Raw genomic sequence first — 15,778 nt, 5'->3', positions numbered from 1 at the left:
TTCCTTGATGTCACTAAACCACCTCTGATCTTTCAGAGTTGAATGAGCATGTTTTTGCTGACGTACTTACCAACAACTAAATATAAAATGTGGGAACGAAGCCAAATGCCCTGGAAGAATTGCTCGGGTTTGTTTTCTCCTCGAATCAACAGCGGCATAACGTCACAGTCAACATCTAGAAAGTTGTGCAATTTTCACTGGTGCTTTTAAACTGTTCAGGCCCCATGGTTTAGTGCTTTTAGAAGAGATTGTTTATTTCTGTTGTTTAAGTCTTCCCAGCTAGCACTTTCCCCCCTTTACTCTGCTGCCTATGAAAGAGTCCCATGGATTCAGCAGAGTATTCTCTATCCAGCCAGGCACGTGAGGCACAGTGGTCCATCTTTCATTTGGCTGCAGGTTTTCCACCTGAACCTTTAAACTTCTTCACAGGCAGCTTCAAAAGAAAGCCCCTCCCTTACCCTCAGCATCAGAAATTTGTATGTGTATATTCTTTACCCCAATCCCATGCTGCAGGGAACACACACGAGGTTTTTCTACAAAAGGGGGCTTTACATGTTAAAAACGAAGGAAACAAAAAACCTCATAAAACCCCCACCAAACCCCCCAAAACAAAGATCCAAGCTTGCTGAACTGCCAGACTTTAAGCAACACCAGCATTTATATTTATTTAGCTCTGACCAGCCTTCCAAGGGCTGCCATAGGGTCTCGCCCAGGTTGTACCACCACGACGCTTTCCCCGCATTGAAGTGCAGCTTCTCAGAGTTGTCCCCAACACCGATGCCGCTGCAGCGTGGGGCAACTCTGCAGGGAAACGGAATTGACTCTCCCTGCGTGTGAGTCAGCGTAAAGGACAAGTGACCAGAGCCCGGCCTTTCCAGGCAAGACCGTTCTCATGGAGCGAACGTGGCATCCAATTCCCTGTGGTGGGAAAGGCAGGGGCAGGAAATAGAAGTTATAAATAGGGCTGAGCACAAAAAAACAATTCCAGCTCATGGTTAATTAAGATTTTGAAATAGGGTCTTTCCTCACAAACACACAGTACAGTCCAGAAACTGTCTGGGGTGATGCTGAGTCACAGGGGGGCTAGTGGGCAGGACTCTCCCCAGGGATGCTCACAGCCAACAATAACACGCACAGTCCAGCAAGCGGAGTTTTGGGAAATGTTTGGTGGAATTACGGTATTTGGCTCCTGAAAGTTTACACCTCTTGTAAGAGTGGAAGGACTGGACTAATTAATTCAGGACCTCTCTCACCTCCCAGATGCAGAGCTTAGCTTTTCATCCGAGAATATTCTGAATCAGGCAGAGCAGGGTCTACAGCTACCCGTCTTGCACCTGAAGTCACGACCAATGCTCACAGCATTCTTGTTGTACTTTTTGCCACATTCAGTGATTTTTTGCATAGCTAGGCGGGCAAAGAGAAAGCAAAGCCACATGCCATTCTGTTCCAATAACAAACTGCAATAAGTACAAAGACATACACTGCGTCCTCACCGTTCCATACAGCCATCAGACACCCCTGCTCCAGCGTGCTTTGCGCTGGAGCGCCAAGTAATAAATCGCTACGACAGGTGATCTTGCAAATACTGAAACATGGGAGAAATTTAAGCACCTAATGGGATGGGAAGGGGCCTGCTATCAACTCCTGACAGAGTTTCTAACCGTAGCGGGAGGAGAGCATAGTCAGGTAATAAGGACAGATGAACCACTGACTACAGCTCCCACCCAGAAACTGGCTTCAACTTTTCCAAATTCAAAGGCTTCATCTGCGGATTTAGGCAACGTAGCTTGTTCTGTCGCAAGCTTCACCCTCTGTGAAAAGGGGTTAACAGCACTTTTTCACCTGAAAGGGCTGGTAGAACCACATACATTAAATACCTTACTCGGATACCACACTAAACTGGAATTACAAAGTACTGAAAGCAGGCCGCTAACAATTTCAAATCAATTTTATTTTCTTAAATTGGTGTTGTACAATTTAAAGCCAAAAAAAAAGTCACACAAAACACAAATAAAAAATGTTGACAAAGTATCAAGCATTACCTTATAAAGAACATCATCATACGCTCTCACAAACCTGAAGATACATGTTTATTAGACTGAGGTTTCTTGAAATCTATTAAAGACGCTAGACACAAACGCTGCAACAGTAACAAAGCCATGACAATAGCAGGTGGACTACACTAGCAACTTCAACAATGGTTGGGGGGTTGGTTTTTGGGGTTTTTTCTTTTTTTTTTTTTTTTTTTTTTTTGCATACCTTATTGTCTACAAAGCAATAAATATTTTTCACCAAAAAAGTTGGTTTCACGCTACATGCAGTTAGATAAAAAAGTCACCAAAGTGATGGCAAAATAAATCACCTGTCTGATTTGTTATTCTTTTTTTTTTTTTTCCCTCCCCCATTTTGGGGGGTTTTTTTGTGTGGTTTTTTGTGGTTTTTTTTTTTTTTTTTAATTCAAGCACAGTGGCTAAGTTTCAAGTATTGAGAGAAAACATATATATATATACACATGTTTGTGTTTGTGTGTGTATCTATATACATACACACACATACACACACATATCCTTGTATGTATATACACAAACACATACATATATATTGGTTGTAGGTCTGTAAACCACAATTTTTTGGAGCAATATATACTTGTATACATTGAATGTGGACAACTTTGATACATTCAAGTAATTAAGTACAGCTGGAAGGTTAGTGCTGAGCTTGCCACACACAGAGATTGTTACACCTGCGGCAGAGACATGGATCCCGGGCTGTGCTTCTCCTTGGCAGGAGGCCCTCGGTGTACGCTCGGGGTTTGCCGGGAGGGTTCGGGGTGCGTAGCAGGTGTCTGTATTGCAGAGTCAGTCCTGGCTTAGTGCTTTCGTGCTGCCTCCCGGTGCACCGCTCCCACCTGCAGCATAGCCCTTTGCAGAACTGGGAAAAGCCTTTCGGAAGCAGTCTGGGTCTCCTCGGCATTTCTGTCCACAGGCTGGGGGGGGTCGGTTTGTTGTTTTTGTCTTTTTTTTGTGTCTTTTTTTCCCAGGCACAAGCGCAAACGGCCACAGAAGCAGCAGGCTGTGAACGTATGATGTAACAGCAGCCCAGTACTGAAGCATTTGTGAAAGCTACACTTAAACTTCCCTGGTTGGGGCAATTGGAAATATTTTTAAATTTCTTTATTGGCATTTCTGCTCTGTGATCAGAAACACCCATGTTGCCAAAGATGACGCCAGCTCCAAAGCCAATTAAGTTGCTCCTGAAACCCTTGTAACGTATCACACTGAACGTGCCATTATTGAGAGAAAAAAAGCAATGAGGACTTAACCACCATGTGCAAAATATTTTTAGATCCCCAAAAACAAAGCCTGAGGTTTCGAGTTGCTTTCAAAGATACTTTTCTGCCCAGCGCTAACAAAATACTGCCACAACTCTGATAAATTAAGACACACACATGCGCACGCAGACAGACGGAAAGGCAGCCAGCTATCCTCTCACGCACATGCTCACAGCATCCGAAGCCTCAACCAGAACTCGAGCCACTCGCACCCACAGTCTCATTTGGCTACAGAGTCTCCCTAAAAGAAATGCTGAACATAAAAATGAACACTACAAGATTTCTTTATAAAAAAAATGAAGCAGCAAATAAAACTTCTTAAAAAATGCGTTTCCAATTGTAAGTGTGTAGGATCTTAACGCCTGTTCTTGAGCTCTTAAAAAGCACGGAGCTTTATATTGACTGTCCTTAAAAGAACATTTAAATAAAAAAAACCAAAACAAAACACATCTTGGTACTGCCAGACTGCAAGTCAGCTTTGCCTGGTGTGGAGGAGGAACAGCACAGACTCTGCAGTGCTTTTTGCCTCACACTCACAAGATACAGTACAGTTAAATACGTACAGTTACACACAAACCATATATATATATCAATATATATTCACCCTTAGGAATACATATTAATATACGCACACACGTAGTGCAATAAAACAACCAGGAAGCAAGGAAAGGAATAAAGAGAACAGCATTCCTAACAGTCGTGATGTTCCTGGGTTGTTGTGTGATGCAAAGTCAACTTCTCAAAGTTCCCATAGTGTGTAAAGTGCTCCTTTGATTCACAAAGCTAGTGTTTTCAGTTTGGGGGGGCGGGGGGGTGGTGAGGGCTCCAGGAAAGGGGTCATTGAGCCAACAGCTGAAAGCAGGACAGCGCTAGTGCTTCCTCCTGGTAGATATGTACTGACAGGCCGAGCTGAACAGCCAGGAGTCTTTCACGTTAATCCCGCTGCACTCGGGGACCAAGGAAGGAACGGATTCATTTTGGCTTTTCACAAACACAGGAGTGTTACACTTTCTGTCGTCCTCCTGTTTCCTGCGCAGAGTCTCTTTCCCTGTGTCGTTCGCCCATCCAGGCAGACAGGCAGTCCACACGGCAGCCACGGGAGATGCAAACTTCCCCAGCAGCAGCGTGTCCTCTGCCTCGCTCGGTAAGTCTGTAGCAGGTGGGAGCTGCTTCAGCAACGCTCAGGCAAAAGGGAGCCGACTCCCTCCTCTCTGCCATTCTGTAAGCACTCCAAGGCATAAACACGTACGAGAAGGGATAAAGGAGAGAAAGGAGGGGAGCCTCGGGTTGCCAGGAAGCTTGAAGATGCCTGGCTCTCAGCTAGGATAGGGGAAAGTACACAAACTGGCCTTGATTTCTGAATGACACCCTCCAACGTTAACTGAAGCCAGCAGTTTCAGCACATCCATTGCCTGCAATGGACACAGCACTGGAATACCCTGTTCTTGAGCAAGAGGGATAGGCAGCAGTCTTATCCTTCAAAGTGCTGGGAAGAAGCAGACTTCTATCCTTCATCCCCTCTGCCAACGAGGGAATCTTTCCAGATCGGCTACGTCTTCGCCGAGGCCTTTGGGCAGGGAAGTATTTGTGCTTGCTGCAGTCACACATCCCCACAAAGGAATCCAAGTCTGTGAAACAACTTCCCAAAATGTCAAAATACAAAACACTGAGCAGTTCACCCTCCAGGTCTCCTACTGCCAAAACCGTTTCCCACCGCAGCAGCAGGCCGTTGGAAACAAAGTGATCGGCTGGGGCGAGATGTCTGAACAACAACACTGAAATCAGGCACAGAACCCCGACAGCAGAGCTGACAGCCTGCGCTCGATGCACAGTTTACCTGAGAGACAGAAAAAACAACAAAAGAAATCAACTTCTCATTTTCCTAGCAATATAAAGACTACCAAAACATGCTGGAGATTGAAGGAAAAAAAAAAAAAAAAAGCAGAACTTCAGCAAATCTAAGCAGCCCTTCAAGAATCGTTACCAGGTACTGATTTAGACTAGATGAGGACCTGACTGCAAACACCATGCTGGGAAGGGACAGGTCAAAGGGTTGAATAATCAGGGATCCAATAACAAAAGCGAGGAAGCAGCAGTTGTGATAGAGGTATCAAGATGTTATAAAGAACCACCATCCGCCGGGAACAATTTATTCACTTTTAGTTATTGGAGCGGCTTTTGCCAGCAGGCAGGATGACTCAAGGTCTCCAATGCCATTTGTCATGGCTTACAACTGAGAGACTGAGCCCAGCCCAGCACAGTCAGTGCCAGATTCTCACTGTCTGAGCCCAAGACTCTCTCAGAATCTAAATGTTCGGTGGGATTCATTGCTCTCACAGGAAGACTTGCTGTATTTCTAGGTTCATCATTTTACTTTTCAGAAATAAGTAATCATATACCTGAGATCTAAAATGAAATGTATACCCACTACAGTCTACCAGAGAACAGCTCAATCAGGAAGCTGGAACATAGGGTAAAACAGGGAATACCAGGATATCAACTAGGAAAAGAAATCTATTAGATGCATTAACTGTATCTCTGGACAAAAGATGTGATTCAGGTTGGTAAGAAATGGTACAATAGAAACTACTTAGTAGTCCCTATTCACTTAGCCTTCCAGTACCACACACCACCCGCCAATCTCCCTTTGCTCTCCTTCAGTGAGCCTCATGTCAACTGTGAAAGTTGGTGATAATTAACTGACTGATTGCCTGTGAGCCAGAAATCTCTTCTCTCATTACCCATCCGAGAGCTCTGCCTACACAGACGGCTAGAGCAGCCTGGCAGCACTCTGGACGCTGGCCCAAGAAAGGCATTCGGTAGCCAGCAGAGGGGAGAGGCACGGTTTGCCAGCTGCGGCCTTTCCCTTCAGCCGTACTGACGCCAACAGGAGCTGCTGCGGATGGGCTGGTTTAGCTGTGGCAGAGCAGAGCCAAGGCCAAGTAAAGCTGCTCTAACAGATGATGGCTATCCCCCATCCCCTCTGCCCGCCTCCCATACAGGGAGATGACAGAGGTGATTAAACCAGAGCCATAAGGGCAGGGAAAGTGCGCTCAGAGCAAGTGAAATCAGTCCTTTCCACTCCACATGGAGTGTGGACTTGTGGAGCCTGCAGCAGCGGAGAATAACATCCCTCATGACAAAGGGAGAGCGCAGGAGAGATGACAGCTTGGAGCAGCAGACAGAGGAGTCCATCTGTCCCTGGGAGAGGAAGCCAAACGATAGCAAGTAGGTAAGAGTTTGGCTTTCACTGCTACAGAAGCACTTGCTGATGAGAAAAATACGTCTGCTGCCTTCTCAGCCAGGCCTGGCGCTGGGGAACCAGACAGGCAAGCAGTCCTGTTTCAGGAGACATGCTGGAAGGAGCCCTCACTGTACTGATCGGCCATCTCCGCCCGACAGCTGTTCCAGTTTCACGTTCCCAAGTGCTCTGTGCAATCAGAGGGATGGTTCCGGCTGGAAACCAAACCCAGGCCCCTGCTGTCGCCAAACCACTTCCTTCAGCGAGTTCTTTCACACATCAAAAGCTCCAACAAAGCCCTGGCAATCGCTCTGCATGTGAAGCTCTCAAAATATGGCTCAGAACAGGGACCTGAATTTCTAACAGTTCTCCCGCTGGGAAAGTAGGAGGCCAGGCTGCGAGGAGCTACAACAAGCCAAGAGATCTCCGCTATGTCCACCAAGAATTAGCCAAAGGAAAAAAGGATGCTGGGTACTGAAATTTCTGATCCATTGAGCTAGAAAAGCACATGTTCTAGTGGGAGAAAAAAAAAAGTCACTGAACACTCACATTTATTGATGTTTTCTATGTCCCCCTGTTCAGTGATGATGTTCAGGAGCCCCTCCATCAGCAGCAGAGCCTTGTGGTACCTCTGTGCACAGTCCTCTCTGTGGTGGAACATCTCATCCAGGGCTGCAGACTGCACCTGCAGGCAAGAACCCCGTGCCAAGAGGTTACTCCCAGACCAAGATCCAGCTTTCCCAGCATGGCCCCCCAGCTGCATGAACACCTCCCTTGCCCAGCCTCCAAAGGCTGCACACAGCACCATGAGTAACACCATCTGCTAAGGCCACCAGCAGGAACCATTAATGCCTGACACTTGCTCTGCACTATCCCCGATTCCAGGCACTGTATGGTTATTACCATTTGCACAGCATAGCTGAAGATGAGCTTCTCTGCGGTGATGCTGTTGATCCGATCCATGAGTTTCTGTTTGTCCAAGAAGAACCTCTGGAGTCTCATGTTGAGGCAGTGGCAGGATGATACACTGGATTTATAAAGCTCATTCAGCTTCTTCACAACTACAGTAAAGGAAAGAAACGCTTTAGGCGCTACTTCCACTTCTCCCTGTACCTCCCAATCTCCACAAGCAGGACCCCAAATGAGTAACTTCCAGACAACGGGGTTACGTGAAAGCCAAAAGACTGGCAGGAAAGTACTTGCTGCACCAACAGGGTCTTTTTCCTTTCGTCTGTCACCTTCACCAGTTATAAGCCTGCACGTGGCAAAGCCTACATATATGCCTAGTTCACCTGAGGCCAGGTCTATTTTTGTTCCCTTCAGCTGCCACAAGGCAGAGAGCAGTCTGCACCATGCAAGATGTTTCACGCACCACCAGAAGCAACAGACGTGCCAGATACAAAGCTTCTGCTACTTTGATGGGTGATGACGTGCCATGAAGAAGTACGTGACTTGCATGTGGTAGCTGTTGGAGCTGAGTGTGGATGAGCAGCACTGACTAAGCAAGGGAATCTCTCTCGGGACTCTGCTGTCCCAGAATGAAAAGACACTGATGCCTGTGAAAGGCCACCTTCTATTCCTGAACAATGGCAGCTTGTATGGGAAGGTTACGGGACAGAAAATCAGGAATCAGATATGATTCTGAGGGGTTAAATAACAATCCAAAACAGCAAGTGATGCCACAGGCTTGAGCCTCCCTAGCTGCATGGCATGATCTACAAAAGTACTGAATACAAACTCCCACCAACATCTTATGAGTATTAACTGCTATGTGCAGATTTGAAAATCCCCACACTGCATGATTTGCTCCTGGGGGAGGCAGATTAACCCATACCATGAACCAGCCTCTCTCAGCTACGATGCAGAGGGGCAACCTCACTTGACAGACAGGCCTTGCAACTATATCTAGCCTTCCCAGGCAGAGATGAGAGAGCAGAGAGCCAGAGAAGAGACTGCCTCCAGGAAGAAAGGCTGCTGTAACTCTCCATCAGAGAAAAGGACAAAGGCACAAAAACATAACCCTCTCAGGGTCAGACTGCCAGATCACCCTTGCTCAGAAGGAATCCAAGAGGGAGTGGGAAGCCTAAAGCTCGTGGGTCACATCAGGAGGGCAAAATGAAAAACTCCACGACAAGAGGGTCAAGAAAGACTATTTAAAAACCAAACCCAAAACAACACACAAATACAGCAACATCCTCCTCCACGGAATTCAATCAGAGCTCTGAGCTGTGACCAAATTATCAGGAAAAAAGAGAATGACTGTAGGTAGGGACCCTGCCTGGCACACGCTGCCCAAGGATACTCCAGGGCAGTGTCCTGTTGCACTTCCCTGCTTTTTCCATATACATTGGACACAAGTACCTTGTAAACCCTCTTGTCCTCACTGTGCCCTGAAAAGCCTCAAGGGAGCAGTACTTTGTGGGGAGAGAAACAAGAAAAGACAGCCTTGCCCAATTCCCACACACTGAAGGACAAATTACACTATGAAGCTAGAAGTTGCAATCTGCCCCGAAAAGGAGTAATTTATTTGGGTTATGACAACTTTCCTGTTAGCCTGAATTTGTGGAGGATGTGTAGCTAAACCTGTGTATCTTGCTCCATACTGCCTACTACAACGTATGTGTGCTCAATGTATTTAACTTTGGTTTTTTTACACCACATCCCAAGGCAGCATGAGTACTTTCAAACACTAAGCTCTTGAGGAAGGTGGCTGGTGGGTCAAGTACTTCAAGTGCTTCAAAAAGCTCCCTCAGTAATATTACAATGGTAGTATTAAAATTATTTCTTCTAATCACTGAATCACAGCCAACTTGCATGACAAGCCAGCCAGTCAGATGCAAATGTAAGGCCGTTAACACTAGCAAAGAAGTGACTCTAGCATTACCAGTATTTTACTTCCTGTGTTTTTGTTTCACTTGAAAAATCATCACTGCCAAGACAGGTCTCCATTTGCCAAGTAAGCACTTCCTAGGACATGCACTGTGTAATTAAGTTGGACTTACGTCAAGTACAAATAAGTACCTGAGACAGAGATGTACAAGGAATCAGGCAAGATACATTCGCCTCTCACTAATTAGTGCTGAAGATTCTCACAGGGGCACAAGCAAAAGCTTTGAGACATAAAGTCAACGTGACGAGAGGAACATTCCCCTCAGTGCGAATAAAAAAAGACCTGGCTGTGCAAGGGGACAATAAGAAATTAAGCCCCTGGGCATACCGGTGAGGGTTCACACTCACTCAACCCCCTCCATACCCTTTGCGATACTTTTAATACTTCCATTCCAGGGAAGTCCTTTGCGCCATGAGCCCAGCGGCCCCTTACCTTGCTTGACGGTGGAGGAGAGGCACAGCTTGCCAGCTTTGATCTGCTCTATGGCCATCTGCAGCCCTGAGGACAGAAGCTCTGCTACTTTCAGGTACAGCACAAGCTGCTCTGCGTAGCTGCAAAGAAAGCACATCGCAATGCAAACAGATCAACGGCACAGTGGCCAGTGTCTCGAAGGACTTCTGGTACGGACTGATACGTGGGGTGGAAGTAACAGAAGAGTTGGGAGCGGGGTGGCTCTCTCCTCGGTCCTTACCTCCACTCCCGGCTGAGGAGGCTGATCTGGTCGGCCACCACGCTCTCCTGGAGCTGGTACTCAGATGTCACTGAACTGCTCATCTCGCTGGAGCTGCCTTTAAGGGCGGCAATTTCCATCACGTAGTGGACAAAGGCCAGCGTGAAGCGGAGGCTGCGCAGGATGTCGGTGTGCTCTTGCTGTTGAAGGGATGCCAAGGTGGGGGTTACAGAGGGAAAGCTGGCATGCCAGGGAGGGCTGCTCACCTAGAGCTGTGCCAGTGACACATCCCAGCTTACAGAAATAACACCCGGGCCCCAAAGCCCCCTACACCTCTGCTTTGGGCAGGGACAGCCAAACTGAGCCCTGAGCCTGCACACTACACCAGTTCCTCCTCCACAGTAACAGCAGCAAGCAACCATCCCAGGCCAGAAATTTCCAGAAAGGTCCCTGAGAAGCTGGCGAGACTTGCTCCAAAATGACATGCCCCCTTCTCAAGGAGGATCCCAGCTCTCTGGGACTCTTTCAGAAGTCAGCCAGGAAGGGGGAGAGACCATCTGCGCCACAGGCCCAGCTCTGGTCCCCACCACAGCAATGCTGCTACAAAACTGAAAGCGGGTGTGGATTTCATGAGTGACAACCTCCTACGCCACAGAAAACTCCAAACGCAGTGTGTCCCACCCACAGCCCAGCCCTCACTTAGCCCTTGGTCTTTATATCCTCCCAGTTCAGTGCAGTGAGCCCTGGGTGAGATCCTCTGAAGGGACAGCAAGGACAATCTTTTATCTGCAACTCCTTGCCACTTAGCGAGTGGCATACACACTAAGTGCTACGTTCATTTCAAAGCAGTTGTTCCTCTGCTATTACAGATCAAAGGGGATTATCCCATTTCTGGGAAGCTGCATTGCTTAAGTCACTGAAAACATTTTTGGGAAGTTAGTATTTGTGGAAAAACTGAATGCTTGTGGGTCCTAGAAAATGAACTGCTGCCTGGAACAGATGCAACTCCATTGTTCAAACTCTTTCTGCAGAGCAGTAGCTAACCTGCTTGATCTTCAAACATTCAGTGGCTCGATTCTCTCAAAGGGGGGTGGTAAGGATCTTTCCTACATGAATTTATCAAAAAAACCCCACACTCAAGTTCTACAAGCTTTTGTTTTTCATTCACTGGCTCAGGCACTTGGCTGCTAAGGCAGCTTTGACTATCTGAAATACAAATCTCTCCTCCCACCATCTTGCTACCTGGACAGTCCAGTAAGGTCAGGAAGTGTTATCTCCATCTTCCTCTGTTTAAAAGCAGAGGAGGAACTTGTAGATTAAGTAATTGCTAAGTCATACAAGAAGTTTGTGGCAGAGCAGGAAACTGCTGAGATCTTGCAGGTCTCAGCCTGGTATCTCTAACCAATGCACAGGCCTTCCTCTCTGCTTATACAGTCAGCTTCTACTCATTATGCTGGCATTTGTAGCCTCATTTGGCATCACAAGAGTCTTTCCTCCTGTAGCCATCTCTGTATTGTGTTTTTAAAAGCACTGCAAAAGAAACTAAAATGTAGCCTTCAGTTTGCCTTGTCTGCACCCAAAGAAACTTCTACAAAAAGATGGAAGAACCACCCATCCGAATGCAACAGCTTTGCTCAAGATAAAAAAAGGTGCTTAAACAGTAAGATTTCAATGCCCTGAAACTATCAGCAGAAATCAGAAAATCTGCCAGGTTTGCATTCTGGCCAACTCCACAGAGCACAAAGGGTCTCAATATATGCTGTAAAGGTTTTGCAACATGCAAATGGATTACTGTGCTCAGCAGAAATGATGACCGAACACAAATGACTCAACAGACATAGAAGCTGAGTTAAGTGCTACTAGCAAGATAAAAGTTGATACTTCCTTAGGACACCTCTCTTCAGACCAGTGTCTGGAAGTGGTGGCAGCTGGCAGGGCCCCATACTTCTGGGACCTCACACAGGCAGGATCCTCAGTTAAACTCACTACTATTGTGATCACATCAATGCTGAAAGTCCTAGCCCTGTGGCTCTGCAGGTAATTAAGCAAACAAATGCAATTCAATGCATAATTGACAAAAAAATTGAGCTAAATAAAATCTGAAGTAGAAGAGCAAACCCACATCCCTGAAACAATGTATGCATAACTCTGCGGGTATCTAGGGGTTTTTAGCAACACCAGCAAAATTCAGATACAAAGAGCCTTCCTCAGTCCCAGACAGCCTAAGGAGGTATGACGAACAGAGCTGAAACCATGACTGAACCTGCCTCCCACCTCTACTGCAAATGGGCAGCCTGACCTACATTTCAAATATATCTCAGCTACAAAAGCATTTGCTCCGCTTCAGCCTGTCTTCAGCCTGCAGAGAAGGGGAGCCTGGCAGCCTTCTCACCTTGACAATCTGCTTCAGCTGTTCTGGCGCAGAACATGGTGTCCCCCTGCTCCCATCAGTAGCCTAAGTGTCAGGTTTGCTTTTTTTCAGATACTTTCAGCAGAGGCTGTATCACTGCCTGACTCCCCAAGTGCATGCAGCAGGCAGTCATTTGATACACTAAGCTACTCACGCTCTCAAGTCAGCTATTTTAAAAGAGAAAAGGCCCAAAGTACCCAGGTTTTCTTCAGAAACTGTTAATACAGAAGGCATCAGATAACTGATGTTTCCAGCCTGCAATTTCAGCTTTCGAAATGGTGAATTTTAACCCCAGTCATGGACTGTCTCATCGACTAAACAACTTGGTAGCAGGCTCAAAAGTCACTGTGCTAAATATGCCCTGGGCTTTCTGAGCACTGCACTGGTCTGGCTCTCTTGAAACCAGTTTGCTCCATCTTTGGAAGCAACCCCCTTGGCTCCAAACACGGAGTCATCTGACCTCTGGATTTGCTTTACTTTTAGTCCCCCGTCCTCTGCCCCTACCAAGTCCCTGGGATATACCCACCTCCATGAGCGTCTCTTCGGGCAACTCTGGTGCCTCAAATGTAACAGCACCTTCCAGATTAGCGGTGATCGGATCGGCAAAAGCATACCGGAGACTTGAGGTGCCTTCCACAGCATCCCCACCAGTTCCCACTGCCAAGTGCCTGCCGGTGTATGAGCCTCCAGAACTGAGAGAGCTGGAAGACCCTACTGAGAAGAAAAATAGGTAAAGGAATTACTGAAGATAATAACAGTAGGCCAGGTATTCCTCACCCAGCAGAGAGGACTACCCTGTAGGATCCAGGATCCTGGATCTGATAGGAGCCAGCAACAGGTACTTTGGAGGAAGATGCAAAGACTCTTGATGTAGAATAACCACTCCCCAACATAACCTCCTTAGCGACTCAGGTAGACCAGCTTACAAGCTCAAGCAGATTTAATGCACCTTCCAGAACGTCTGTCATTTATGGAGACAATTCAGAAATACTTTTTTTTTTTTTTCTTTTTTGTCCAAACCCTTTCTGAATCCTGCCACAATATCTTGGGCTGACTTTTATCATACACCGCCATAGCCAACTTCCCCATCATCGGTCAGTGTGGTTTGAACCCTGGTTCCCTAGTTTTTACACTATCACTGAATGAGCACCTCTGACAAGTGAGGTTTTTATCATGGTTTTAAAACACCAAACACTTACATGAAACCAGGAAAGCTTTCTATTACATGCCCTGCACTTCTGCTTCCCCCTCTTTACAAATAGGAGGCTGGGCAGAGAGTAAGTGACTTCAGCTGAGTCAAGACCCTAACCTCAGGATTCAGGAGACCCTGTAAGTATGGTGTCCATCATCTTTTCCCCTTCTCGACCACTGAATCCACCCTAAGAGCACATTGCATATAAAAGATGGACACTTCAAAAGGAGCTTCTGTCTCAGGGTATTCATAATACATTGACTACTTCCAGAAGGCTTCATATCCCCTGACACACTGCCACAGAGGGATATATTCTGTCTGACAGGGGGATGCCAATACCAGCTACAATAATCTGCTAATTCTACCAAGGCGGTATTCTCCACTGTCACTGATCCTTTGGAGGGAGACGTTTCTCTTCTACCCATGAATTTAATATGCTGCCCTACCCTGCCTTCAAAAGGTTCAGCAATATAATAATGCACAACTGATCTGCAGAGAGGCACAGTCTCCTCTCCTCCCAAAGCTCTCTCCCTGTTAGCAGCTATGCTTCAAAGCCAAGTGGATCATCAAAGACTGGCAGAGTATTTCCACATCTTTCAGAGAGAGGAAAGGACCAACAATTTCACATTCTGGATACCCTGTAATTCCAAGAGGCTGTTTGCAGAAATTGTTGACCCATGAAAAGGCTCTGCCTTTATATCTGTCAAGTGATCTTACTCATGGCTTGTCCAAGCACTTCGGGTGCAGAGTTTCAGCTTGCAAAGCTCCCCTTTTCACCATTAACTTTGTGCATTAACTATAACATAACGAGTTACTGCACAGACCTAATAAACAAAGCTTGTCAAGCAGCACTGCTTTGACCACCTTGACCTAATGCTGTGTATATGTTGTAGGTTCGCTATTCAACAGCCTTGTCTTCCAGGCATCCCATCTGAGGTCTTGACTGTTCGGCAAGATTTGCATCCAAATCTCAACCCACTAAAAACTGGTGCTTGGCTCTGCTTCCAAATTGCTATTATCCTCACAAAAGCAATACAGGAAGTCTGAATTCTCTATTCGTAACATTTCAGTAGTAGCTAGAGGCTGTAGCCAGGATAGTAACCCCATTGTGCTACAGGGGCCTGTCAGATACTTTGTAAGAGTCTCTGCCCTACAGAGCTTACCCTCTAAGTAGACGAGACAAAGAAAGGATTATGGTCCCAACTTTCCAGACAATCAAGGATGTGAGTGGTTTTAGTTATGATGGAAATCCAAGCCGTACCCAGGAACTGAGCCCATGTGTCCCCCCCCATCCCAGTCAAGCAGCTTATTCATGGTTACATCCAAACCTTCCCTGCAGTAATTAAGAACAAGAGAGTCGACTACATTCAGATGAGCAATAGCCAAGACGAGAACCCAAACAAGCCAAAAATGCAAATAAAAGTGTCCAAATATTTTCTTAAACTGAACATAGACTCCAGCTCGCAGACACACTATCCCAAAAGGGCCAATTACCACAGTCTCAACTGTGGGCTGATGAGGCCAGAGCACTGGCATCTTAAAAGAAGTATCTGTCAAGCAGGAGTGCATTTCCCCATTTCCTACTTAAGCAGCTCAGAGCAGAAGTAACACCACTAATAATTTTGCATACAAAGCCATCCTGGCCCTTTCCCAACGATACTCGTGCACTGAAATTGTTGGGCATGGATGGTCATACTCGTCTTTTATAGCTCATCCAAAACCCATGGGGAAAATGATCAGAACACAACACCTTTACGTTTGTTGACCTATCAGCAACAGTGGGTCTATGAACAGCTGCAGCATTATTCCTGAAGCAGAGAGCAATGAAGTAAAAGAAGAGTTTGCCTGTCTCTTCCAAGTACTGGAAAACCACTGTCTGGCATTAGTCCTTGTGCCAGCGTAAACAGTTATCAGCAATAACTGGGGCTGGCAGGAGCCAGCACGAGAACCTCCGGCATTTAGACCAGCTGAGCTCTACCAACTGTGCTCTGAGCAGCCCTCTGCCATCAGCAGCAAGGAATTCAACACATCGCTCTGCCCCCAG

At 46.5% G+C, this 15,778-nt stretch overlaps 1 protein-coding gene across 5 annotated transcripts in view; it reads right to left on the bottom strand.

The window, feature by feature from the left end:
- Nucleotides 1-1,930: 1,930 nt before the first annotated feature.
- ULK1 (unc-51 like autophagy activating kinase 1) overlaps nucleotides 1,931-15,778 on the bottom strand; it is an 85,889-nt gene continuing 72,041 nt past the window's right edge. For 4 of the 5 annotated variants that reach the window (XM_069794934.1, XM_069794932.1, XM_069794931.1 and 1 more), the window contains 6 exons: nucleotides 13,069-13,256; nucleotides 10,154-10,332; nucleotides 9,895-10,013; nucleotides 7,476-7,633; nucleotides 7,122-7,257; nucleotides 1,931-5,168 (listed from right to left, as the gene is read on the bottom strand). In XM_069794934.1, coding sequence (XP_069651035.1) covers nucleotides 5,113-5,168; nucleotides 7,122-7,257; nucleotides 7,476-7,633; nucleotides 9,895-10,013; nucleotides 10,154-10,332; nucleotides 13,069-13,256 — 836 coding nt within the window. In that variant the 3' untranslated portion in view covers nucleotides 1,931-5,112. The remainder of the gene's footprint in view (nucleotides 5,169-7,121; nucleotides 7,258-7,475; nucleotides 7,634-9,894; nucleotides 10,014-10,153; nucleotides 10,333-13,068; nucleotides 13,257-15,778) is intronic. The other variant, XM_069794930.1, reaches the window with a different exon arrangement.

This window comes from Haliaeetus albicilla, chromosome 10, assembly GCF_947461875.1.
Source record: "Haliaeetus albicilla chromosome 10, bHalAlb1.1, whole genome shotgun sequence".
Taxonomy (NCBI): domain Eukaryota; kingdom Metazoa; phylum Chordata; class Aves; order Accipitriformes; family Accipitridae; genus Haliaeetus; species Haliaeetus albicilla.
This window is presented reverse-complemented; position numbering and strand designations above follow the sequence as displayed.